Source organism: Drosophila hydei, unplaced genomic scaffold, assembly GCF_003285905.1.
Source record: "Drosophila hydei strain 15085-1641.00,03,60 unplaced genomic scaffold, DhydRS2 tig00000001-arrow-pilon, whole genome shotgun sequence".
Taxonomy (NCBI): domain Eukaryota; kingdom Metazoa; phylum Arthropoda; class Insecta; order Diptera; family Drosophilidae; genus Drosophila; species Drosophila hydei.
This window is the reverse complement of record NW_022045643.1, coordinates 5,687,222-5,711,957: the sequence shown is the minus strand read 5'-3', so window position 1 is coordinate 5,711,957 and position 24,736 is coordinate 5,687,222. Positions and strand designations below refer to the sequence as shown.

Here is a 24,736-nt window from a genome sequence, read left to right as displayed (position 1 = left end):
TATGGTTGCCAGCCGTGCTTGCCACATCGTTATACGACTTGGGTGCCGCCTGCTGCTGCTACTTTTCAATTGACAATTTTTGCATGTTTACAAGGCAAAGGCAGCGGCAAAGGCAAAGGCAAAGGCAACGGCAATGGCAATGGCAAAGGCAGAACCGAAGGCAACAGGAACAGCTCCTGCCGAGCTAAGTCCTTCACATATTCCTTATACTTTTTTGGCTTCCTTTATGAACGGAAGTTTTTGCCTTTCGGCTCTGTTGCCGCCGCTCCTGTCGACTCGCTGTGCTTACTTCCTGTTGATTGTATTGTTTATGATGGCTCATAGAGCTCGGCTTTAGAGTCACATGATTCATGGATAGTTCGTAGTCCCATCCATACACATTGTTCTCATAACTGTCATTTGCCTGTGGCGCCATTGATGTGGCATTTGGCTCGTGGCAGCTGCTGCCGGCTGCACACAAAATTATTTTTAAAGACTTTGGCGCTTTCTCTTTAATTGGACAGTCGGCGTCGCAGTTATAATGTTAAATATTATGGTAATTATGTTGGCATTAAGCAGACATTAACACGTATACGCCATGTTGCCAGCATTAACATGTATACGTCCCGTTGCCAGTGGAAGAGTTGGCAAATTCCAGGCGCCACATTCTCTAGCCACTCGCTCCATTCTGCTGGCAAACCCTCCTTTGAACTCTGATTTCATGCAAAATGTTAACAAAATTGTTGGCCTTGGCTTCTTAGCTCTTTCCCCACCACTCCAATACCCAGCAAATATAAAAAGGCGCGGCGGAGTTTGATTAATGTGTCCAAGTCTAGGTAACAGATGCTAAATGAATTTCTCTATGAATATATATGAATAACAGCATGAGCATTGCCTTGGCCTTATTGCAGGGTATCTAGTTATGGGTTTATTCGTTTTTTTGAATGAACTTTTCAGTGAACTTTTCTGTGGTGCTCGTTGGGTTATTTCTGTGTGGTTTCTCTAACCGACATTTAGTGGCTTTTGCGCTCTTTTGGGTTCTTTGGCATTTTGCGCCCAATTATTTCAATTTGTTAAATTGTTAAGCCAAACTCGTGCAATTGGGCAAACTACATAGTTGTTTAGGTATTAGAATTTAATTAAAAAGGTGCAAATACCAGGTAAATGGATTATCAAATGATGAGATTTGCTGTGCTTTACGAAGTGACAGATGAGTCGAATTGTATTAATTATAGATCTATCTATTGCGTGGAGTTAATAGTCATCTGTAAGCTGGAACTTATCTTCAATAGCGCCCAAATGCTCTATGCTTTTACAACTTCATGAACGAGTATCCCTCTTATTAACTAACAGCTAAAACCGATCTCTATATCTATACACAAAACACACTTGAAACAAAGTTAAATCAAAACTTTTATCAAACTAAAAACTAGATAAAAACTAAATAAAAAGCGAGATAAATATGTGAAACAAAGTTTTGACAGCAATGCGGATAAAATGTGTTAAAAATCGAATCAAAAGCTAAAGTGAAAAACGCCGAAAAGCTTTTCAGAACGATTTCCCAACTCAGAGGCACACATGTGCGTAACTTCTGTGATTGTGGCGGCAAGGCGTGGCTAAGCGAATGGCAACATTATAATAAGCCGTGAAATAAAATGCAAATTTTGCACATCTCAATTGTGCGACAACAATTGCAACACATGCAGCAACAGCAAGTCGCACAGGAGTAGCAGGAGCAGAGGCAAATAGAACATGAAAATTGTGAAACTAACTTTTGCTCAACGCCTGCAGGATGCGAGCGAAGAGTTAACAATTTGGCCAACTGGCGGGCGGGCGATTGCCTTTTTTTTTTGTTGTTTTTTATTAACAATTAAAAGTGCAAATTTTATTTGCCAAAGTCGCAGCGGAATAAATTTTGAAACTACAAATTTAACAAGCAAAACAGCTTGATATAATAAATAAATAACAAATGATAAAATATAAATAAATATATAGAAAATATATAAATAAATTAAATAACAAATAATAAACAATAAAATAAAAAATATATATTATAAATAGTTTATAAAAAATGCAATTATTTAATACAAAAATATTAATAATTTAAAATCAACAATGAGGGTGTATCTTAGTGGGCAATGCTCGCATAGGAAATAAACTGTATACCTGGTGCAAACAGGCCTGATAGATTTCAGCTTGACATGTCATTGTCATTGTCAACATCATGAACATCATGTCAATATCATTAACATAGCTTCTAATTTCTGGATAAGATCAGATGCCGAGTCGAGCTTGTCCTATCTATACGCCTTTTCATAAGCAAAAAGGCGTCGAGTCTTGAGCTCTATTAGACTTTTAATTGTACTCTGAGTGTCAACTATATTACACTCCGTGCAAGTTGCTATCAAATTATCGATAACATTTGCCATTTTCGATCATAATCGATAGACTTTAGTTATTTATGCGCAAGTTTTTTGAGCATTTCTCGCACATTTTTAAAGCTTAAGTCAACAAATTCGAAAAATGTCAAGGGAAATTATAAATAGCTTTGATGATGCATAACTCAGAGCGTAATATAATGCGTTTATCATACTATAGTCAGCTTGAAGGCGTGTAAAATGTTTAGCCAATGCCTCGCTTACAAAGTGAACATCCTTTCAAGCTATGCAAATTGTATTAAAACACTGAGCAGAAGATGCTGGAGCAGTTTATTGTTTCCACGCTGCTTTAGCGCGTCTCAGTGTTAATTAGTGTCGACACGTAGTCCCCGACTCCAGGCCCTGTAATAATGCGCATTATATAGCGACGATGATGATATTATTACAGAGAGTGTAATGCGCTTAAATGCAGGGCAGGCCGGTGTTCACGTAGCTGGGAGCTGCTGTTCCGTTCGCTGTAAGACCGGTTGATAAATATCCTTAGCTCCGAGCATTATAAATTCATGTGGCACAAAGCGTTTGCTGCATTTATTTTGCATGTCGCAAATGCCAAAAAAAGGACAAACAGAAAAACAAAAGCCCAAACGGCTCGCAAAGGCGACAGGCAACAGCACAATGCGACCGCCCCCACCCGCACCTCACGCCCATTGGCAAACGCCTATGCAGTGCCACAGAAAGCACTTGCCACGCCTCCTTGTATGCTGCTACTGCTGTTGTTTTTGCATTGTGTTTACTAAAATAAACAAACAAAAGGGGGAAGTAAAGCCGAAGCCGTAGCCGAAGCTGCTGCTGAACGGACAGTTGAGCGTCCAAATGGAGCCCAGCACGTCGCACGTAGCACGTCGCACGGCGTTGCACAGGGCGTATGCGTGTTGTGGCAGCTGCAACATGCAACGTGCCTGCAACGAGGACAACATTGCAGACCAAAGCCCAGAATGTAGGTTAGATTGCAACCGGTTTAACCGAGTCGCTCTCTCATTCATAATGAGCCGCACTTGATGCGAGCCACATTTGAGCCCAGGGGCCAGGGCATAAATTAATTGGTTACTTCACACACACAAAAACACACAAAGACCAAGACACACTCACACACAAAGCAAATGAGAACAGGGACAAGGTGGCAAATAGTGCCATAAAGAAAGATATTTAAAGCAGCCAAATAGAGAAACTAGCACAAGCTGCGCCTCACACGAGGAGTTCTCTTTGTAAAGAAATGGATTTTATTGCACATAGATTGTAACTCTGTTTCAATATTTTTTTTATAAATATTATGAATATATTTCTATGCGAAAAGTGTTTGGGAATGTTGCGAATGTTTCGATTTGATTTTTGCCTGCTCCAAAAAAAGGAATAGCTGAATAAGAAAACAAAAAAGGATGGGAGCTTAGCACAAATGTATAATATATAAAGGAGATTACTTTGAAGGCAATAAAATAAATATTTATGAGTAGAAAATTTAAGAAACTAAACCAAATTTGGCTATACTTTTTGAATAGATCTCCTATTATTTTTTATGCCTGAATTGTGAGGGTTAAACAGATAAACATATTTATAAAATTGTATAAAGATAACATTATTATATATATAATTTGACAACAATTTCAATTTCAAATAAATAAAAACCTTTTTTTTAATTTAAGAATTTTTATCCAAACTTAAGTTTTTATCTGTCAAATAAATGCCTGCTGAAATTGATTTTTAAGCAAATATATTTTGTATTCATAGCTCCCTTTCGTGGCTTACAAAGTTCAAAGATTTGAAGCAAGCAAAATACGCTAAAATTAATTGGATAGGTCAAGCATCTCTCATCGTCAGGTTGATTCAACTGCGCTGTTTCTAGCTGCTGCGATAAGAAAATATTGCAAGCTATGAAAATTCCCATTGACAACCATCTCCGAAGTGGAAATATAAATTCCCAGTCAGCTACACCTACACAATTGTAATAATATATATATACATATATTGCTGATAGATTGATATATATGTAATATATTTACTCATTTAATGTAATGCAATGAAAAATCCCAATAAGTGCTTGCAACAGTGTAGATCAGCGAATATTTAATGCTCTCTTCTATGGAGTTAAATATACTTAAGTAAATTCCACGTGACTAATTATCAAGTAATTAACCTACATAGAAACTGATCGCAACTAAATGCTTGGATATGAATTTAAAAAAAAAAAATTAGAAAAATATAGTGGGATTTGATATAAAGATAACAGCAGTGGATAATAATATAGTATAGATAGAATTTAATTTCATATATATATAATATAATATATAGTATAGATAGCTCATCTTAAATCAATTTATCTGCAAATAACTTTTGTTTTATTTTATATTTAAAGGAAGTCTTCTAAAAATAATATAATAAAAGCATTTTATATTAACAATTTTAGTAGTCTTAGCTATCTTAACTAGTCTCTTGCTTTTTTTGTTTCTCAATCACATCAAACTCTGCTGCTCATATATTTACAATTGCCAATAAATTTAATATTCCTATTTGTTTTTATTTATTATTTCTATAGAGTTTTTGTTTACTTTTTTTTAACTTATTGAAGTGCTCCAAACTATATGAAACTGTCCATAGTAAGTGTATACAAAAAGTGGCCAAGGTAACCAGACAGACGCTTCGGCGATAAGGCATTCATATATATATATATATACTATATATACACAAGTAATACATACATATATATATAGCATGCATATATATACTTATACTATCTACTGTTTCTTATAGATTGCAAACAAATGCGCTGTTAGCAATTTGCATATAAAAATGAAAACTTTAGACCGCTCGCGCTGCAGTTGAAATCAACCGGGAAACTTGACCAGAATGAAGATTAAAGTGGAATTATTTTTAATACTCGCTACGATTGCACTGGCCAGTGGTAAGTTCTATAGAGTATTGAGAGTATGTTATGTTAAAATTAATATGGAATTTGAATAGGCTTCCGCATGCCCGACTGTCCGCATTGGAGTAAATGCTGGAAGGATTACAAAGCTGGACGAGTTATTTACTAAATGTCAAATTGTAAAACTCTAAAATTCTGTATTTAAATATTTAACAATGTGTGCGTGTGTGTGTCTAGCTGTATATTTAGTGCCTAGCAATGTCAACATGATCAAAACTCTGTACAAATAGTAAATAAACAGTTTATTAATCGAAATGCGAAATCGAAATGAATGCAGCCAAACGAGTCATTTAAATCGTTTTCCATTAGGCTTATGTGCTTAATTAAGCGTTAAGGCTATTAGAGCGAAACTTTTGAGGACCAAATAACAATTCGCAATGAATACCCAATGAAATAAAGCTTAATGCAAAATAAATATATATATATATATATATATATATGTATGTGTGTATATGTATTTGGCTATATATGTTACCACTAATTGAACCCACATATATACACACACATATATAGACAGCTACTGCGTAATCCTCTAGCAGCGCTTTTCACATCATTCGAACACGCAATGCAAAAATACAAAAAATCTAGATTGGGGTTGACGGGCTTACCAAAAGATTTTCTACCCCCCATTTTGTCAGAGTTGGCTATAAGTCGCACGAACATGCATAGACATTGATTTGCTATAATTGAGAATTTGCAATTGTCAAATAAATGCTCTTGAGAGCATTGCGACTCAAGAAATCTATAATTGAAATGTATTTTCTTTCGGGTATTTGCATTGGAAGACTTGATTATATTTTAGAATTTAAGTATTCAATATTTTTATAGTTCAAATAGCAAAGATTTCTCTGATATAATCTTAACTACGATAGACATATACAAATGAATTACCCCAAACATACCTGAGTAGTAACATTCTCTTATACCATCTCTAAAATCATCTTAGCTCTAAAATTAGTTATATATTTATATACATTAATATACGATAAAGTATAATAATGATATACATATTCGCAGAAGCGTAACATGGCCATTCCTTAAGCCTCACTTCTGTACTAATCTAACCGCATTCCAAGCTCTGCTTTGGCTTTATCTGCAAATACATAGTTACGCCTCCGTCCGCTAGATAGCGCCACTCGCACAAAACACACGCACACGTGTCACAATTTTCCGGCGTATTCCCATTATGGGGGAGGTTGAACTGAATTTTAAAATGCAATGTATATTCACAACTGCTATGATTGACATGGGCTTGACGCATTATTGGTTGAGCTGTATGTGTGTGTGTCTGGGGAAAAGTTGAGCTGCGAAAGAAGTATATTCATACTCTGACATTAAGGTAAATATACACATACATATTAAGTTAATGGCCAGGTGTGAATGCCTTGTCATTAAGTACGCAAAAACGTCGTACATAAGTTATGTATACGGCTAAGACTTGGGCAAATGAATAATAGATAGCTACGCTTATTGATTTTCAGATTACACTGTGCAAAAATGCACTAAATAGGACAAGGTATCAATTATAAATGTTTTAAATAAATATATTCATATGTGAGTAGATTGGATCAATAAATAACTGAATAGCTACACTGTAACAAAAAATAAGCTACATTTAGCTATACTAACGAAAAGCTTGACATAAAATAAGAACTCATTCAAATTGCCAAACTTTTTCTCAGTGTATTTAACCTGCTTTAAAGATAAGCGGCGTGAAAGACAACTTATATAAACCTCAGCGAGCAGACAACCTTGCCAGCCACCCAAAATGGCCGCACACGTAAAAACTCTGGACGTCAGAAAAACATTTTAAGTAGATGTCATTACGCGTTTGCCTCGCCGCCAAATGACTTTGAGAACAACATAAATCCATTAACAACAGCGCATTAAACGTGATTTCCTTCCGAATCGACTAAGTCTGGCAACGCTCTGCCTTTGTTTGCCTAACTATTTAAACAATAGAAACGACTTTTGAACTCTTGACTCAGGTGCGCTAACTTTGGCTATTACAGCTGCCTGAATATTTCTTTCTTTGTTGTCTTATCGATTTTCTTGGCTTGCAACGTTTTCGATTTTTCATATTTTTTCTCGCCATTTTCTATTGTCTTTCTAAGAAGTTGTTTTGCAGACATAACGGATATTGCTAAGCTATTTTATCGCTGTTAAACAGTTAGCTTAAAGCTAGCTTGATCATTGATCAACACTTGCTGATTTCTTTGAGGACTCAGTTATCGATTAATGTTGTTGACTCACCTCGATAACACTATCACTGCCCAGTCCGCAGATCTTGTTCTTGTTGCTGAACGGCCGCTGCTCCAATTGCTGCTGCTTGCGCTGTTTGCGCTGCTTACGTGTGGCTAGACGCAGTCCGCCGCCGCCACCACCGCCGCCCTTGCCGTCGCCGCCGCCCAATACTTGCGCTGCAATGACAATTTCGTCTTCGTCGTCGTCGTCGTCGTCAACGCCGGCGTCGACGTCGTCGTCGTCGTCGTCGTCGTTTAGTACTAAACCAGCAGGTGGCGTGCCACTCAAATTAAACTCATCGACATCGATATCGGCCGCTGTGTCCGGCAGCAAATCTAAGTCACTTTGAAAGCTCAGATCCAAATCTTGGGGCAATTTTGCATACTTTTGATTATTTTTCATTGTTGCTGTTTATTTGTATGGGCTGCGTTGCATGAGTCATGCCATGTGCAGTAAGGGTCCTAGGAGAAAGGACACTGTTATCGGGTTATCGTCTTGATTTGTTATTGTTGCAATTCGCGCGTTGCTTTATGTTATTATTTTACAAGCGCACACCCACCCAGTCACACGTACACTCACACACATTCACACACACACATACACACGTTTGCCAACGTGAACATGAACCAAAACAAAAATGAGCACAATCGATTTTTCCGTCTCGTCGCTGCGTTCTCTTTGTTTTTGGCCCACTACGAGCGGTAACAACAACAACAACAACAGGTTCTTGTTTTAGCTGCACTTCATTGCAACAAATTGGGCGCAACTCGTTGACTACACAACACAATCGTCCTGCTGCTCGTCGGAGAAGCCGTGGCGGCACCCTTACACGTCTCTTACTACGTAATAAACACAAACAAACAAACGCTCGCACACACACGCACATGCATACTCATCAAATTGCAATTGCATTTTACAATGTCAAACACGCACGCACACACACACACATACACACACACTGATACAGGCAAGCAGTCAAGCAACTACGCGATTGAAATTCAATTTAATACACTTTAGTACTTGGTTCAGTTTCCAATTAGATAGTTGTTTGCGCTTTTCCGACTTCAATTTGCATTTACTTTTTACCGTCAAGACGTCTGCACGCCACAAAATCGCGTCGCGTATAAAGCACAGCGCCAATGCCGATGCCGACGCCGCTATCCCCCTAAGTCAGACACTGTGTGCGATTTCGTTTGTGTGCGTGTATAAATGGCGTAGGGGCTGTATTTGGGGTAATATGTTATCGAGTCAAATTTTATCACATCTGGCAGCACTGTTTATCGTAATTGATACTTGCAGCAGGCAGCTTTTGTCATGGAGCGCGCCAAAAGGAAAGCGCGGCCTAACGCTATTTCAAATTTCAAATCGAACGAGCTAACACTACGTTCATGAATATAAACATTAGAAGACACATTATAAGTTGTATTATGAGAATGGTTTTTGATCAGTTGATTTATTCAAAGCAGTGTTTTTTTTTTAATCGAATATGTTGGATTTTGTTTTGTCGATTTAGTCCCTTTATAGTTAATATCATAGAGATATCCATACACATACCGTTATATATATTTTTTTTGTATTTTTGTTTTCTTCTGCATCATATAAGTTTTTATGCTTATATATTGTATATATATATTATATATATGTATTTTTGTAGTTTCCTTGAATAAAAATTAAATCTTAAAAAGGATAAGCATCATTGTAGCTACCACAAGGTGTACTTTTTGTTGTTGTTGTTGCCGTTTCTCTTATAAGTATATAGAAAACATTTGTTCGTTTGAATTATGCTGCATAGCTAATAATTGTTAATAAATGTTGAAGCTTCAAGACAATAGCGTCGTCGAATGAATCGAATATTTAAAACTGATTTAATTTAGCTATAAAATTGTGTAAATATATAAATATAAATACTGTTCACTTATAAAATAACACGCATACACGTAAGTTTGTCAAATGTTCCAAATAAATTATCGACATATTTATATATATCTGTATATATAATATGACATATAAATATGATTTTTCTCTTCCAATATTACATGAATTTAACTTAAATATAAAATATAAATAAGTTGCGGCAATTAAATGCTTTAAGTACATACATTCATTTCGTTTCGCTTCGCTTTATGTTCTATTTTAATGTTTGCTTAGTTCAATTAATTAATAATTAATTACTGGCAACATTCTGGAGATGCTTTGCGTTTCATAAAAAGTATTTGCTTTTGTGGCGCATACGCCGCTGATGTAATGTGGGGGAAATGGAAATGAAATCAATTTGTGTGTTGCAAAAGAGAGAAATGTTAACGTTAAGTAGTTTGTAGTCAGTTAATTGTGTGAAATAGGCTAACAGATGTTTAGATTGGTAGCTTCATTATAGTGCTATAAAGTCAAATGACTTTAAAAGTCATTTGCCAGCTTAAAAGGGGAAGCAGCGCATGCGTCCTGTCTGAACTAATTGCTGAGCTTAGCCTAAACAATTCTCAACTTCCTCGTCTTAAAATTTATAATCGACTTATGTAAAAATTAAGTTTACAAAAAAAAATAAACATGGCAAGCGCTTAAGCGTAACTTAAATTAAGTCTGTGTATACTAAATAGCTAAGAGTCAACTATTGCTGATGTTGTTGTTGTTGTTCCTGCAATTGTTGCATCAATTGTTGCTTCGTTTCGGCTTTCACAGTTTTATAGCGATCCTTCTCTTCAGTATTCTCGGGCGGCTCACACTCAAAGGATGCAATCGCAAGCGTATTCTCATTGAGCACCGCATTATGCTGCAGGTAGGCAATTACATTCGGCAATTTCTCAAACGGACAGGTGACTTTCTTCCATTCATTGAACTCCATCACTTGTTTGGCGAGTTGTGAGCATTTCTCAAAGTTGATATGATTGTTTGGCAAACTGCAAAAGCGAAACGGAAATTAAATTAGAAAGTCGATTTCCCACATTTTCTAGCCGAGTGCAATTACCGATTCGAGCAGCCTTCGTTCAAAAAGTATAAATCCTTAACAAATAAACTAAAAAATGGAATGATTATGCGTTCGCGTTCCTCTGTGGCGCCCTCGGAGCGCCACATTGCAGCTTTAAGCGTCGAGCGATAACTGTTGAAATTCGATGTTGGATCCATTTGATGTTCCAGCACAGAGAACTTAGCCGATTGCACTTTAGACCACTGCAAATAGAACCTCAGTTAGACAAAATGTTGAATTTTGTTTCGTAATTTTAGGATAACTTGCCGTCTTTTTAAGTCTACCAATAGGCGCGAGATTGAGACCAGCTATAATGGCCATCAGGCTATTGAAGTTGCCAATGTTGAAACATTCGCGAGCTGTCTCAATCCAATACTCGATAATACGCACGCGCTGCTTCTTCTTCGGATACTGTGAAAGTAAAAGAATAAACTTTTAATGTATGTTTTAACTTAATGTTAATGAAAATCGCATAGAAACGCTTTTTTAATCAAATAATATGCTCTGTTCCTACTTCGTATTTTTGACAATTCCAATATCTTAGTTTTCCACGAAGAAAACTCTATTGATTTTAACATATTTCTTTTTTTTAGCCTTTTTGCAATCGAATTTCATTTTTATGGCTTTGCGCTGGGCAAACATATTTTCATACGTTTATGGCCAAGCATCAGTTTCATTTCCATTTTCATCCCCGCCAGCCCATCCAATCATTTTAAGCACTCGCTAATCCCCCCACATCCAGTCCACTCCACCCACCTTAACAATTTCGCTGGCCGTCAAATAGCTGAGACGATTGAACCACTGAACATACGATTCCAAATTGCGTGTCTTTTTCATATCATTCAAGGAGGAGCTGCCCGCAGTCGGATCAACTGACGCTGTGATTGTGCTGCCCGCGCCCTTGGCTTGCTGCTGATAATCCTTGGCAAAGGCCTGCACAAACTCCTCGGGTCCAATGTGCGACAGACGCTCCAATTCGATGGCCGTTAGCTGATGCGCCAAATGCTCGCAGCTGGGACACATGTCCATAATGCCAAAGACCTCGTCTGGCTGCGGCGTGCTCGAGGCGGAGTTGCTGCCGCTGTTTGTCGAGTTGCCGCTGCTGCTTGCCGAGCCGCCACCGCTCGTTGGCAGGCCATTCGTTGCATGGCCACTGCCTGATGTATGGGAGCTGCCTAGAAACGTTTGAAACGGATTATGCAAATGATGATGCGGCTGATGCTGATGCTGAATCTGTTGTTGCGATTGCTGCTGTTGATGCTGCGACTGTTGTTCGATGGCCTCTTTGTTGAGCGACTGCAAAAATTTTTCGTACTGTTCCAGATCTTTTAGCCGTGCCACTAGCAGCTGCAATATACGTGACACCTGCTTGCCCAGCGAATTGTCAATGTAAACACATTTCCTGGCCAAGATGCGCACCTGCTGCATCAGTCGCTCATCCCGAAAGTCATACGGAAAGATCTCAATCCATTCGGATAGCAATCGAATGCAATGTTGCGCCGATCGCTGCGTCCAAGTCCGCTGTTGCGGCTTCGGCTCCAGCTCCACCTCCTGCCCAGGTCCAACTGTTGCTGTAGATGCCGCTGATCCTTTGCGCTGTGCCAGCGGCGAGGCAGAGTTCAAGTGCAGCGGCAACGATGGCGGCTGAGCCACAGCCTCATCGACCACGTCGCCAGCTGGCTGCTGTTGTAGCTCCCAGTTGCTGGAGATCTGGGCGAGCAGTTCGTACGGCCGAATAAACAGGCGTCCGCTTAACAGAAATGCAAACAGATAATTATGCTCCGGATAGTAGTCGTGCGTGGGCACCATATGCATGATGAGCGACTGCAGCGTGCCGGCCTGCAGCTTGCCGTCGCAGTAGACCAAGTGTCCCTCCTTCGGTTCCTTGCTGAGGACCAGAGGCTTGTTCTGCTGCGGCGGTCCATAGCTGAGCGGTCGCTCCGGCAGCTGCGACTTCTCCACATGCGAACTATCTCGTCGATGCGTGGCCAAGGTTTTGGCCACAATGCCAATGCCGCTGCCGGCGCTGCTGTTGCTCCGCTGTGTCTTCAGATCCGGCAAAGTCTTGTGTGTCGTTGTCGTTGTTGTTGCTGTGGCGATTGTAGCTCCCGTTTTGGCCTTGAGATTAAGATTTATGTTGGCGCTGCCAGTGCTGCCACTGCGGCCATTTGTGGCACTATTGATGCCGCCGTTGCTCGACGACGACATTTGAATCCCGACTCTGTCCACTACTCCAGCTGCTGCTGCTGTTGCTGCTGCTGCTGCTGCTTCTACTGCTGACTGCCAGGCGACTCTCCTATGCAAGCGCCGCCTTTGCGGGCAGCGTCAAAAGCTGTAAAAATAGAGAATACAGAATTAGCTAAAATTCCAATAAAAAAAGGGGCATTGTGTAGGAATCCTTAGAAAGGAATAGAAAACAAAATGGCAGCAAATTGGAATTCGAATTGGCAGTTGGCAAATGGCAAATGGCAAATGACAAACGAATGCCTGAACATTTAATCGTCCTTAGCAATTAGCCAACTGTCAAAGTGAAAGGCACGACCAGGTGCAAAAGGTGTGGAATGTAATTTTAACCCTTTGCACTAATCCTTTTTTCTACCCTTCATTTTCTTAAAGCTCAATGAAGTTTTCAATGAATTTAAGCAGCTCAAGGAATCAACTGACGTTACAAGATGTTTCTTATAATTCAAAGCTCAGGTGTGTTTTTACCTTTTGCTAAAACAGGGCTACATAAGCTATTTTAATATGTTTATATAAATCAATGAGATATCAAAAAGATTTCACTGTTTTTATAGGTAAATCAAAGCTTTTTAAGCGCTATAAAATTTCCCAAAATAACAAAAAACTTCAAGTTCTACCTATGAGAATCGCATAGAAAGCAAACTATACTAAAGTAAGAAAGAGAAAGAGCAATGCCCATTAAAACCGTAAGACAATTTGTAAAGAAGACACCGTCAGAGTTGCATATAAAAACACGTTAAAACGTTAGTGAAAACTGGAAAAGCGTCGCTTGAAAACCGACTCATAGAAAATAGAAAATGAATAAGCAGTAAATAGTGACTGGCTATTGATTGCTGAATGTGACACTTAATCACGTAAGCACAACCCACACAAATACAACAACCAAAAGAAAACAGGCTCAAGTAAGAGACTAAGAAATACACTTTGCAAACATTATATAGTATATATAAGTAATATAAGTGATAATTAATTTGGAGAGTTATGGATTGTAAATTATTTATTTATACCCGACTAAAGGATACCCTTTAAAGAAACAAAAGCCTAAGAGAAAACAATGCTAAATATATATATCAGATAATACATTTGATTAGAAATACATATATAACATATATTAAATTGAACTGTCAATCGTACCTGTTACAAATGCTTACACAAAATTAATATACCTTCCTCTCATACATTTACCATAAAAATAGGGTATTAAACGAAACCACCTTTCCAGCTCCACCCACTCCCCCGCAAATTATGGCGCCCAATCCAAAGAAATGATAATGAAACTATAAAGCTTCATGTAGTATAAACGGTTAATTTCGAGCTGCTTATCAGGGTGAACGAATTAGAAGACAAGGGAAAACACGAGAATTACAAATATTAATTAACAGCAAAATAACCAAAATACTAAAGAAATTATAGCTAAAGTAGGTCAACAACTTGTTCTGAAGGGTTAGGGGCGCGTGTGGGGAACGGATGAAGCTAAATGTTAATTGAATTACCAGCCAAAAGAAGAGACGCCACAAGGTTGGGCCAAAGGTGCAAACAAATATAAGAACCAAGACACCACACCAACCCACCCACTTCACCTCGACACAGTTCAATTTTCACTTTTCTTAGCGTATTGCAAGGGCGAGGGGCAATTATTAACTTGTGGGCCAAAACAGAAATCAATTTCGAACGCGGTAGAAGCAAATTAAAATCTATATTTATAACGTTTACACTATATATGTGTATGCGTATAAAAACAACAAATGAGTGGAATGCACGACGCAGCAGCGAATGCCATAAAAGCTTAAAACAACAACAACTGTAAAAACAAGAACAACAACAGGCAAAGCAAAGCGCACCATAATTTGTATACAAAAGCGGCACAGTGGAAAGGGACGGGCAACGGCAATGACAGACACAGCAGCAGCCGCAGCAGAAGGCGAAGAAGAAATGTAGACAAGTCAATAAATGGGGCCGTGGCCAGGCGGCTGCTGCGGCTGCTGCCAAGTTGAATAGAAGAGAATGAAACAACCCCACAGGAAAAAAATGAAATAAAATAAAACGCACACAGAGTCACGGCTGGATGCATGGATGCATGGATGGAAGGATGAATGGATAGGTACTTCAGTTTAGCCGAGTCCTAATTGGAACTTACCTGCCTGCTGCAGTCGCTGTACCAGCTCCGTTGCATTTTATGAAAAATGCGCTCTTTGATTAATTAAATGTAATTTGGCACACGCACATAAGCACACACACACATGAAGGAGAGCACAAGAGGATGTATTTTGCTGCTCCTGATCACTAATACATTGTCAAATTGATCCGCGCTCTCTTTATCTCCCTTTTACACAAGAGAGTGAGCTTATCATGAAAGCTGCTACTGATCACTAATACAAGTACATTTTCACTAGTAAGTCCTCCGCTCACTGTCTTTCTCGCTCTCCCTGTTTATTGCATCGAAATCAGGACAGCGTGTGCATAGTAGTAGCAAAAGGGGCGCTGCCTAACGAAAGTGGAACACACGATGCTGCTGCAGCGCGGCCGGTCGGTCGGTCGTTTGGTCGGTCGGAGGGGTTAGTTTGTGTGTTTGCAAAAACAATTTACAATACGCGAAAGGTGAACGTTGTATTGCGTTGCGTTGCGTCGCGTCGTTTTAGCTCTCACCACCTTAAGTACGCCTCTGGCGCTGTCACCCCCGCAGCCGCAACGGCAGTCCAAGTCGCAGTCGCATATGGCGGCCGCCTTTTGCGTTTTTCGTTTGGTCAGCGCAAATATATAAATGTGGAAAACAGTCTGTTATTTGTATGTATATATTGTACGTTTTGCGTACGTTTTTACTTTTTGAGTACACGACGTTTTGTAGTTTTGTTTAAAATGCGTCTTTTGCATACGATATTATATTGACGACGTTTTCGTATGTATTTGTATGCATGTGTGTATGTCTGTATGTTGTGCGCCGACCGGTTTGTTTGCTACGCAGAATTTTCTTTTCCACTTTCTTTACGCCGCCCTTGCACTGATTTTGTTATTTGTTGTGTTTTGTTATTAGATTCGTGTTATTTTTTATCCACTCAGCGTTCACTTTTGTATATTATTTACATAAAACATTCACGTTAGCCTTTCGCTTTTTATTACATTAATTATGCATATATTGCGCCAATTAGCAACGTTTATGCCCGAATCGCCGTTCTCCTCGGAAGCAATAGGCAAGGAGTGCAAAGACAAAACAAAAACCACGAGAGCGGTGTGAACGTACACGGGAAACGACAAAATCTATTCAACTCGCTTGAGTACAGGGCTAGTATTTTAATGCACAGCTTGGCCACTCAGAATAAGGCAAAGGCTGCATCAATAGAGATGAGGCAAATAATACATAATTGTAACATTTGTAATTGAACTTATGCAATATGTATTGAATTTAAAAAAATAAGGACCGGTACAAATCATATACACACTATTTTGTAATTTCTTAACTTTTTAAAAATAGTTTACATCTTGCTTTCATTTCTAATACATAAATAATTTGAATCTTGGTTTTCTGTTTTGCGCTCATGTAAAAAAACTACCGATACATTACACTCGAGACATCGATAACAGAAAAGAATGCAGAATATCGTTTGTATCCAGCTCTAAGCAACAAAAACTCTAGTGAAAAGTCGGCAGAGAAATGCAACGCCAAATTAACTAAATTTGCAGCGAAAAACAACACAAATCCATATAAAAAGCACACACAATAGAGCCACAAAAGGAGCACAGTTTACTCAAACAACTGGCAAAAGAATTCAGCGACTAACGGTGGCTGGGAACATTTAAATGGCCAATGGCAATGGGAACAATATCAATACGGACGATGGTGCCGCTGCTGCCAATGCAGCCACAGCAGCACAGGAGCAACAGCACTTGACCGGCGATGGTAACGGTGCCTGCGGCGATGCCAAACTGCCGGCAGGTGCACGCAGCGACAATGTCAACGATCTGGTTGCGGATTTATGGCTAAATGGCAGCGCCGGCAGCACTAGTCGCGGTGATTACACAAATATACGAGCTACAACTGGCTCGGTGGCAACCATGATTGCCACAGCAATGGCCACAGCAACAACGACAGCGCCGCCAATAACGTCAACAGCGAGTTCAACAAACAGCACGAATGCCACCGCCTCTTCCTCCTCCACATCTACATTTTCCTTCAAGCACTTTCTCAACAGCAGCGGCACAATAACTGCTCCAAGCAGCACAGTCACGTCCCTTGATGCGACGGGCAGCTCGAGTGTTTGCAGCAGTAGCAGTAACACAAATCCAAGTTCAAGTGCAACCGCCGCGCTGCAAACGTCAACGGGCGCAAGGCCTAAGGTACCGCAATCTGCATCTGTTAGCCATATGCAGCCGGATTTAAATGGCAGCGCCGCTTCCAAGATGAAGCGTTCGCCACGTTTCAGCTCCTTCGACTCGCAGGCGAGTCTTGCCGAGTATGCAGCATGTGGCGCCAGTGGCTCCGGTTCGAGTCGGCTGCGACCGGATCTACGGCTGGAAGTGGAGCGCAGTGGCATTGTGCTAGACGACGATGATGACTACGAGCACTTGGGCTTGGCCCAGGTGCGTAACAGTCGCCTCTACGACGACCGTGTCGATGATGGTGAGTTTGCTGCTAATCGGGTAGAAGGTATACTTAATGTCACTTATCTCTTTTAGATATCTTTCCATCATCAGCCTCGAGTCTGCATGCAGCGGCCAGCAATTCGCGTTATGTGCCGCGCTCCTATTCCAGCTACGATATGCCGCCACATGCTGCATGCGCTGCCGCTGCTGCATCGCCTCGTCGTCGACCTGCTCTGCGTCCGAATCGCTTGGTTCTGGCCTCGCCTTCGCCCAAAATGAAGCTCGATCTGCCGCTGGACACGTCGAACGTGGCTGGCGCGGCATCAGCTCTGCCCGATTTTGTGCAGGATCATTTGCCGGACTCGTGGTGCCAGGAGGCGCATCTAAGCTCGCCGCCCAATTCGCCATTAGGTGCTGCCGAGGCGCCCAGTTGCAGCGTTGCCATGGGCGGCGGCGCTGCTCTGCTCTTGCCCGCTGCCGTAGCCGCTGGCCTGTCCGGCGCTTCAACGATGCAATCAGCTAGCGATGCGTCTGGTTCTACGGTTAAAATGCTGCCCGATTTTCTGTCTGACGGTCCCATTCTGCACTCCTCGCAGCGTATGGCGGATGTGGCCATCGGACTGCCCTCGAATTCCATAGATTCACCACCCCAGGAAGCGGATGGAGGTGTGTCCTGCACGCTGCGCCAGGAGAACGAGCGTCTGCTGCGCGAGATGCAAGAGATGCGCGTAGAACTGAATGTGCAAACGCGTCGTGCCCAAGACTATGAGCAACAGCTGCTGGCAGTGGGCGATGCGCGACGACGCGAAACACTAGCGGCTACAGCACAAACACAAAATACGCAACGCTTGCGCAGACAAGTGGCTCAGCTGGAGGTAGATATAAAAGCTAAGAAAATTGAGAGATTTTTATATAATTTGTATGTATTCCTTTAAAGGCTGAGCTGTTTGAGCTGCGCCACAGTAGTGATCAGCTAACGGCTGGAGCAGCAGGCGCTGCGGGAGCAGCAGCTGTCGGTGGTGCTTCTGTCATGACACCAGGCAGCAGCCACAGCAGCAGCAGCAGCACATCGCGTCCGTCCAGAACGCAACAATTGTCGCGTGATTTACTGCGAGCTGCGGACAATGCTGAACAGAACTTGAGGTCAGTTTTGATAATGTTCGCTGAAAGCAATGGCTAAGTTAATCTCTCTCAATCCTTAGGCAATTGCTGGCTGGCGTGGATAATCTGCGTCAAATGGCGGCCAGCTTGGAGCCGCCTACAGCGGCAGCAGCCACGCCCCGCAGCCCCAATTCGGATCAGTACGCCGACTTTAACTAGCAACTTTATTTTTGGGTACAGCTGTTGTTGTTGATGATGAAGATGCTGTGTGTGCATGCGTGTGTGTGTCTGTATGCTTTTTACTCGAAAACCATTCAGTTTTGTTATTCGTAAGCCGCCCAACCAACACCACCTAGCGCTTGTTTTTAGCAACCGAAAAACCTTTTTATATCGAGCTATAAATATATACATATGCATATAAATATCTATATACAAATAACTCGTGGCATCTGTAGGGGATTCGAATGACGATTGGAGGAGCATCAAAGCGCAGACTTGTGATGTTGATTGAAATACCGGATATTAATATATATATATATATATATATATATATATATATATATATAAATTATACTATAAAAAGTGTAGCATATATATATATATTTTAATTGTGTTATAAATATAACAAATGTTTATATAAAAAAGAGGGAAACTATCAATAATACAACTGTAAATTAGCGCAAAATGCAAAATCAGCAAATTAACTAAAAACACACGGCACAGTTGCATTTCGAAACGCGAAATGTGAAATTTAATTCAAATACGCTAACAAGGGAAATAATTTAAAAAGAATACCTTTAAATCCCACAATCCAATATATACATAAATAATATATTTTGTTAAAAACAAAATTATGTTTAAAAATAAATAACAAACAAAGAATCTGTGCACCTGTGTTTGTAGTATGTGCTTCAACCAACAAATGAAATAAAATTGTGAGCAACATATTTAAATATGCTTTTATTTATAAACAATACATATATCTTTAAAATTTACTTTTTGAGAGTACAAAGTGATATAAGGAATTTCTTAGAACATAATGATATGCTCCAAATGCAGTTGATATTCTTTAGGAAATTTTGCTTTCTTTATTTAAGAGCAAAATTACTAAAAATGTAATAGCTTGTACCTCTCTCTTTCCACTTTCCAGCTCGTATAAAATGTAATCGAAACGTAAGAGTATTTTTCATAGTTTCATATACCATATTCCTTGATAGCTTGCACAGAGATCCCAGCCTTGACATTGCGCGAGCGTCTAATAGATAACGCATCTCCACACACACACACACACTCCCCTTTCGCTCTGACTTTCCTTTGCTCTTCGCATCTTCACACTTTCCAGTCGGCAGGGGATTGTTTACTATTCCAATGACTGCCGGTTGCTGGTTTTTCAATTCCATTTAGTTCAGTTGAGGCTCTGTCGTCGTTGAGTGCGCACCGATTCCGCTTGTAACGCGCAAGATCGGCGACTAGAAAAGAAAAAAAAAACTGTTTTACATTGCTCCTACGCGAATGTGCAAAGCAGAACAGTGCAAAAAGTGGACAAGACAAATTAATCAGGAAGTGTGGCGTTAATACTGCAGCATTTGCATAAATAAGCAGGAAAAAGTAGAATATAGCTAACATGCTGTCGAAGGGAGTGTTCGGTAAGTGTAAAGTTAATAATATGTAAGAAAACAATCAATAGTCTAATTAAATTTTTTAAATTCAAAAATAAAAAATTATCAAAAAAAAAAATACATTTTTGAATAACCTTTAATTCTATTTATAATTGTCCAATTTCTATGTGGGGCAAATTATTATTTTTTATAAATATAGTTGAATTGGTCTATTTTCGGCTTTAAATTAGACGTCAAAAGGCGCTTATCAGCTCTTATATTCAACGTTCTTATCTATTCAATAATATTTTATTTTTGCACATTTATGATTATTCGTTTGCTAGTTATTACTTTTAACTTTTTATTTTATTTGTTGTCTTTTTGTGTTCATTTAATTACATTTTTTTTCTATTTATCATTAATTTTTATTCATGCCATAATTATTTCAGTTTATGTTATTATTTTTTATTTTATTTTGTAGTAAATTAAGTTCAGCGCATACTTATTATTTTATAGTTTTTCTTTATTTATATTGTATTTTTAATTAGTATTATTTTGATTTTTATTTAAATATTTTTATTATTTTATTTAATTATATTTTTATTTTAGTTATTGTTTAAGCATTTATTATAATTTAATTATTTTGATATAATATACCTTGCTCGTGAATTTCTTCTTTTATTTGGGCAGTCTTTCAAGAGCATTTATGCAAATTCAAGTTTAATAGATATGTTTGTCGACCTTCTCCTGGCCCTGGCAATGGCAATGGCAATGGCAATGACCGAGCCATTTGGAACTGCGCACATATATACGAGACGCGATATGCGACTAGCCAAATACCCTGCAATCCCTATGTCCGCAAGTAATACAGCTCTAATCACGCCAGCCCGCGTGGACAGCGGCTGATAAGGCGTCTAAGCTGATAATTTGGCAGGTGTTTGTATGATAAGAGCTGAGCAGAGCAGCGAGAGAAATAGAGATAACTTTTCGCCTAGGTAGGGGGTCTAACGCTTATCGCATTGCGTCCAATTACGATCAGAATTTGTTAAGTGAGGACGGAGTAGATGGAGTGGATGGAGCTGCCAGCATGTTGCTGGGGAGGCGCCTCGTATCGCCTGTTCTATTATTGCACCGTTGTTACTGATTGTTGTTGTATTTATTGCGGTATTATATATTTGTTATGTTATATTATTTTAATTATTATTATTTAATTTTTAAGCTTGTTTGATCAACATTTTTTACTTTTTATTAGATTTAAGATCTCAATAATTTTTCAAAAATATTTGCAAGTTCCTTTTTTTTCTATTAATTTGTGTTTATTTTTAAGATTTTTAAGGATTTTTTTAAAAATTATATTTGATAGTCTTCTCTTTTAGATATTATTTGAAGATTTTTAAGAGTTTTTATAAATGTTTTAATATTCCATTTGAGGTGAATCACAATTCTAGTTTTTTTTTAAAGTTTTTTTTTAATTTTAATTTTAATAAGGGTATTCACTAGTTCACTTGACGAATTATCCACTGCAACAGAATTGAAACTTTCTATAGGCGCTTAAATTAAATTTAATTTAAAGTTTCCATTAAATACAGTTAAGCGATTTAAATCTGAACTCTACAACAATAACAACAATAGCAATGGCAACAAATTGAATCAAGAATTAATTGCGTTCAATTCCACGGGAGCAATAAATAAATGGAACCAGTTATATTTTGATCAACCCACTCGTTATGCATAGAGTCGGATCCCATTACGAAGATATTAGATCTATAGATATATGTATATACATCAGATACATGTATATTTTTTTAAATAATATATTTAGATTGCAAACTGCGCCTCAGTTTAATTATAGCCAAGTAAATGGTTTCGGTTTCCCTGTCTCGATTTCAATTTGCATTCTTAGACGTTCCATTCATTTGTATATATGCTATACAGACTATACAGACTATACAGTCTATGTGGACTATAAGAAACTGCCGGAGCTGCAGTCTATTCAAATTTAATCATTTGTCACGTGTCTGAAAACCTTTTTATAATGCCACAATTGATCTCACGCTTGACCTACCTGAAAGTATTACGAGAGATTGAGCAGATTGTGTCTAATATGATCTATTGAAATTGGAAAAATATATACTGGAATAGCATCTCTCTCTCTCTACTATATCCATCTCTCTCTCTCTCTGTCTCTCTTGCAGCTCAGACAACATGCAAATTGATCCGCTGCAGCTCGACGCTGCACTCGAAGGCAGCGCCCGCAGTCATGACCCAGCTGCAGAGCGAGATGCCCCAATGTGATCATCGTCCGGCTGCATACAATGGGCCCAGCTACGAGCGCATATTGGAGACACGCAAGAACCACCTGACGCCCAACTTGTTGGCGCACTTCAAGAAGCCGCTGGTCATCCATGCCGGGCACATGCAGTGGCTGTACGATCACGAGGGTCGTCGCTATCTGGACATGTTCGGCGGCATCGTGACCGTCTCTGTGGGTCATTGTCATCCGTAAGCCGAAGCTGCCCTCCACTGTGATGCCACATTAAGCCCTTGTTCCATCTCTCTAGCAAAGTAAACCAGGCGCTGAGCGAGCAAATGTCGAAGCTCTGGCACACGACCAACATCTATATGCATCCCAAGATTCATGAGTATGCAGAGCGGCTGACAGCCAAGTTTCCGGGCAAACTGAAGGCCGTGTGCTTTGTCAACTCCGGCTCGGAGGCGAACGACTTGGCCATGCTGTTGGCCCGTCTACACACGGGCAATCAGGACATCTTGACCTTCCGCAATGCCTACCATGGCATGTCGCCCTATACGATGGGCTTGACGGCTCACTCAACTTGGCGCTACCCGCTGCCGGGCGTCAACAATGGCATACTGCATGTCATGAATCCTGATCCCTATCAGGGCATCTGGGGCGGCTCTGCCTGCCGAGACTCACCTGTGCAGACCACACGCAGCTGCAGCTGCCCGCCAAATGACTGCCAAGCGGGTGTCAACTACTACAACGAGCTGGAGCAGACCTTCAAGTACTCGCTGCCGCGCGGCAAGGTGGCTGCCATGTTTGCCGAGTCGATTCAGGGTGTCGGCGGCACCGTTCAGTTCCCCAAGGGCTATCTGAAGCGGGCGGCCGAACTGGTGCGTGCCAATGGCGGCCTGTTCGTGGCGGATGAGGTGCAAACGGGCTTCGGCCGCACCGGCGATCACTTCTGGGGCTTCGAGTCGCATGACTACACGCCCGACATTGTCACCATGGCCAAGGGCATTGGCAATGGCTTTCCGCTGGCTGCAGTGGTTACCACGCCAGAGATTGCCGCCTCCCTAGGCATGGCTCTGCACTTCAATACCTATGGCGGCAATCCCATGGCCAGCGCCGTGGGCATCTCCGTGCTGGACGTGATCGAAGAGGAGCAACTGCAGCGCAACTCCCTGGAGGTGGGCACCTACTTCCTCAAGTGCCTCGAAGAGCTGCAGCAGCGCTACGAGCTGATCGGCGATGTGCGCGGCAAGGGCTTGATGATCGGCGTGGAGCTCGTCAGCGATCGGGAGACGCGTGCTCCACTCGCTGCGCCACACGTGCTCGACATCTGGGAGATGTGCAAGGATATGGGCGTCCTCTTTGGCCGTGGTGGGCTGCATGGCAATGTAAGTTCCGACGCCAAACCTCTTATATGTGTTTGTTAAGTTGGCTGCGCCTGCTTTCATTCTCTCTCTTATTAGCATAAGTGATCTAGTGATCACCTTATGTCTTAACTTTAGCACATACTGAGATAAATACTAATCCGTATAGATGTGGCAAAGTCTTATATGCGCCTGCTATTGCTTTTCGTGTTGGTCTTCTACTAGTTCATCTTTCGCTTGTCTTAACAATAGCATTAGCTCCTACATGTCTAATACGTATTATCTTTTTGTTCCTTTTCCTGATCGCTGCTCCTTTCATGCATCATCCACAAAACTCTTTGCAGGTTCTACGCATTAAGCCGCCCATGTGCATTAATCGCGCCGATGTCAAGTTTGCTGTGGATGTGCTGGGTCAAGCTATAGCGGATTCATTGGCCAGGCAAAATTAGTTAACGAAATTCCCAATTCAATTGGCAATTGGCTAGCAGAGAAGACTTCAGCTGCCCCCAGAATGCATTTATAGAATAGTTCTTAACTGAAATTCCTTTACGTAATAAAGAAAAAGTAATCCAAATTTCTCAATATACATTTTACATATCATATCTATAAAATATGCACTCTAATCTAATATCCAAGCACTCTTTGGGTTTCTCCTCTAACTCATGCTCATACGCAAGTTTCCTAACTACAAGTATGTATTACCTTTTATTACTTTTTAGAAACCCCTTTTCTATTATATAGTTATCAAATTGTCCTCTCTCTCCGCAGGTGCTCAGCTTTAGGCCGCCGCTTTGCATCAGCTACGAGGATGTGGAGCTTACGTTAAGTATTTTGGAAGCGGTTTTCGTGGAGCACATGAACAAGCGGCCACGCGGCTGGAGAGTTATAACAAGTCAGAATCGTGGCCTGCTCTAGCATTGCACCAATAACAATTATTATTAATTCTATATATAGTATTTATTACTTACAAAACTAGTTCAATATAATTGAGCTTAATTTCAATGTTTTAGAGAGCGCAAATCGAATTGAAAAGCAAACTGTGAGCATTTTACATTCCAAT

The 24,736-nt window shown here is 40.2% G+C and overlaps 4 protein-coding genes and 1 long non-coding RNA gene across 7 annotated transcripts in view; 3 read left to right on the top strand and 2 right to left on the bottom strand.

Annotated features, from left to right (window-relative positions):
- The window catches only part of LOC111595336 (calcium-transporting ATPase type 2C member 1), a 54,725-nt gene extending 45,909 nt beyond the window's left edge, over positions 1–8,816 (bottom strand). The window contains exons 1-2 of one of the 2 annotated variants that reach the window (XM_023308999.2): positions 8,602–8,816; positions 7,591–8,057 (exon numbers count right to left, since the gene is read on the bottom strand). In XM_023308999.2, the coding sequence (XP_023164767.2) occupies positions 7,591–7,983 (393 nt within the window). In that variant the 5' untranslated portion in view covers positions 7,984–8,057; positions 8,602–8,816. The remainder of the gene's footprint in view (positions 1–7,590; positions 8,058–8,601) is intronic. The other variant, XM_023308998.2, reaches the window with a different exon arrangement.
- On the top strand, positions 5,217–5,600 carry LOC111595339. The gene is made up of 2 exons (XR_002751186.1): positions 5,217–5,313; positions 5,373–5,600. It is a non-coding gene; the product is annotated as an uncharacterized LOC111595339 (long non-coding RNA).
- A 789-nt stretch (positions 8,817–9,605) lies between the features above and the next one.
- LOC111595337 (ras-GEF domain-containing family member 1B) lies at positions 9,606–16,119 on the bottom strand. Its single transcript, XM_023309009.2, has 5 exons — positions 14,922–16,119; positions 11,300–12,875; positions 10,811–10,954; positions 10,544–10,746; positions 9,606–10,475 (listed from the first exon to the last, which is right to left on the bottom strand). The coding sequence occupies exons 2-5, from the start codon at positions 12,749–12,751 to the stop codon at positions 10,187–10,189; spliced, it is 2,088 nt and encodes a 695-aa protein (XP_023164777.2). The 5' UTR covers positions 12,752–12,875; positions 14,922–16,119; the 3' UTR covers positions 9,606–10,186.
- A 116-nt stretch (positions 16,120–16,235) lies between these two features.
- On the top strand, positions 16,236–18,977 carry LOC111595338 (putative GPI-anchored protein pfl2). Its single transcript, XM_023309010.2, has 4 exons — positions 16,236–17,399; positions 17,456–18,237; positions 18,300–18,505; positions 18,565–18,977. Exons 1-4 carry the CDS (start codon positions 16,580–16,582, stop codon positions 18,680–18,682), a joined length of 1,926 nt encoding a protein of 641 aa, XP_023164778.2. The 5' UTR covers positions 16,236–16,579; the 3' UTR covers positions 18,683–18,977.
- An 885-nt stretch (positions 18,978–19,862) lies between these two features.
- LOC111595344 (alanine--glyoxylate aminotransferase 2, mitochondrial) lies at positions 19,863–24,651 on the top strand. Of its 2 annotated transcripts, XR_002751187.2 has the most exons (5): positions 19,863–20,109; positions 22,257–22,563; positions 22,623–23,700; positions 24,021–24,367; positions 24,445–24,526. XR_002751187.2 is itself a non-coding variant. In XM_023309018.2 (4 exons), the coding sequence occupies exons 1-4, from the start codon at positions 20,088–20,090 to the stop codon at positions 24,589–24,591; spliced, it is 1,554 nt and encodes a 517-aa protein (XP_023164786.2). In that variant the 5' UTR covers positions 19,863–20,087; the 3' UTR covers positions 24,592–24,651. The 2 variants fall into 2 exon arrangements, 1 of the variants encoding a protein (XP_023164786.2); XM_023309018.2 differs by lacking the exon at positions 24,021–24,367 and having other exon boundaries at positions 24,445–24,651.
- Positions 24,652–24,736: the final 85 nt, after the last annotated feature.

Coding starts and splice junctions, on each gene's coding strand:
- LOC111595337 (XM_023309009.2), bottom strand. CDS start 12,751: ATGTCGTCGTCGAGCAACGGCGGCATCAATAGTGCCACAAATGGCCGC. Junction 10,747..10,810: donor TTGGTAGACTTAAAAAGACG/GCAAGTTATCCT, acceptor TTCTATTTGCAG/TGGTCTAAAGTGCAATCGGC. Junction 10,476..10,543: donor AACGAAGGCTGCTCGAATCG/GTAATTGCACTC, acceptor TCGCTTTTGCAG/TTTGCCAAACAATCATATCA.
- LOC111595338 (XM_023309010.2), top strand. CDS start 16,580: ATGGCCAATGGCAATGGGAACAATATCAATACGGACGATGGTGCCGCT. Junction 17,400..17,455: donor CGACGACCGTGTCGATGATG/GTGAGTTTGCTG, acceptor TATCTCTTTTAG/ATATCTTTCCATCATCAGCC. Junction 18,506..18,564: donor AATGCTGAACAGAACTTGAG/GTCAGTTTTGAT, acceptor CTCAATCCTTAG/GCAATTGCTGGCTGGCGTGG.
- LOC111595344 (XM_023309018.2), top strand. CDS start 20,088: ATGCTGTCGAAGGGAGTGTTCG. Junction 20,110..22,256: donor GCTGTCGAAGGGAGTGTTCG/GTAAGTGTAAAG, acceptor TCTCTCTTGCAG/CTCAGACAACATGCAAATTG. Junction 22,564..22,622: donor TCTGTGGGTCATTGTCATCC/GTAAGCCGAAGC, acceptor CCATCTCTCTAG/CAAAGTAAACCAGGCGCTGA.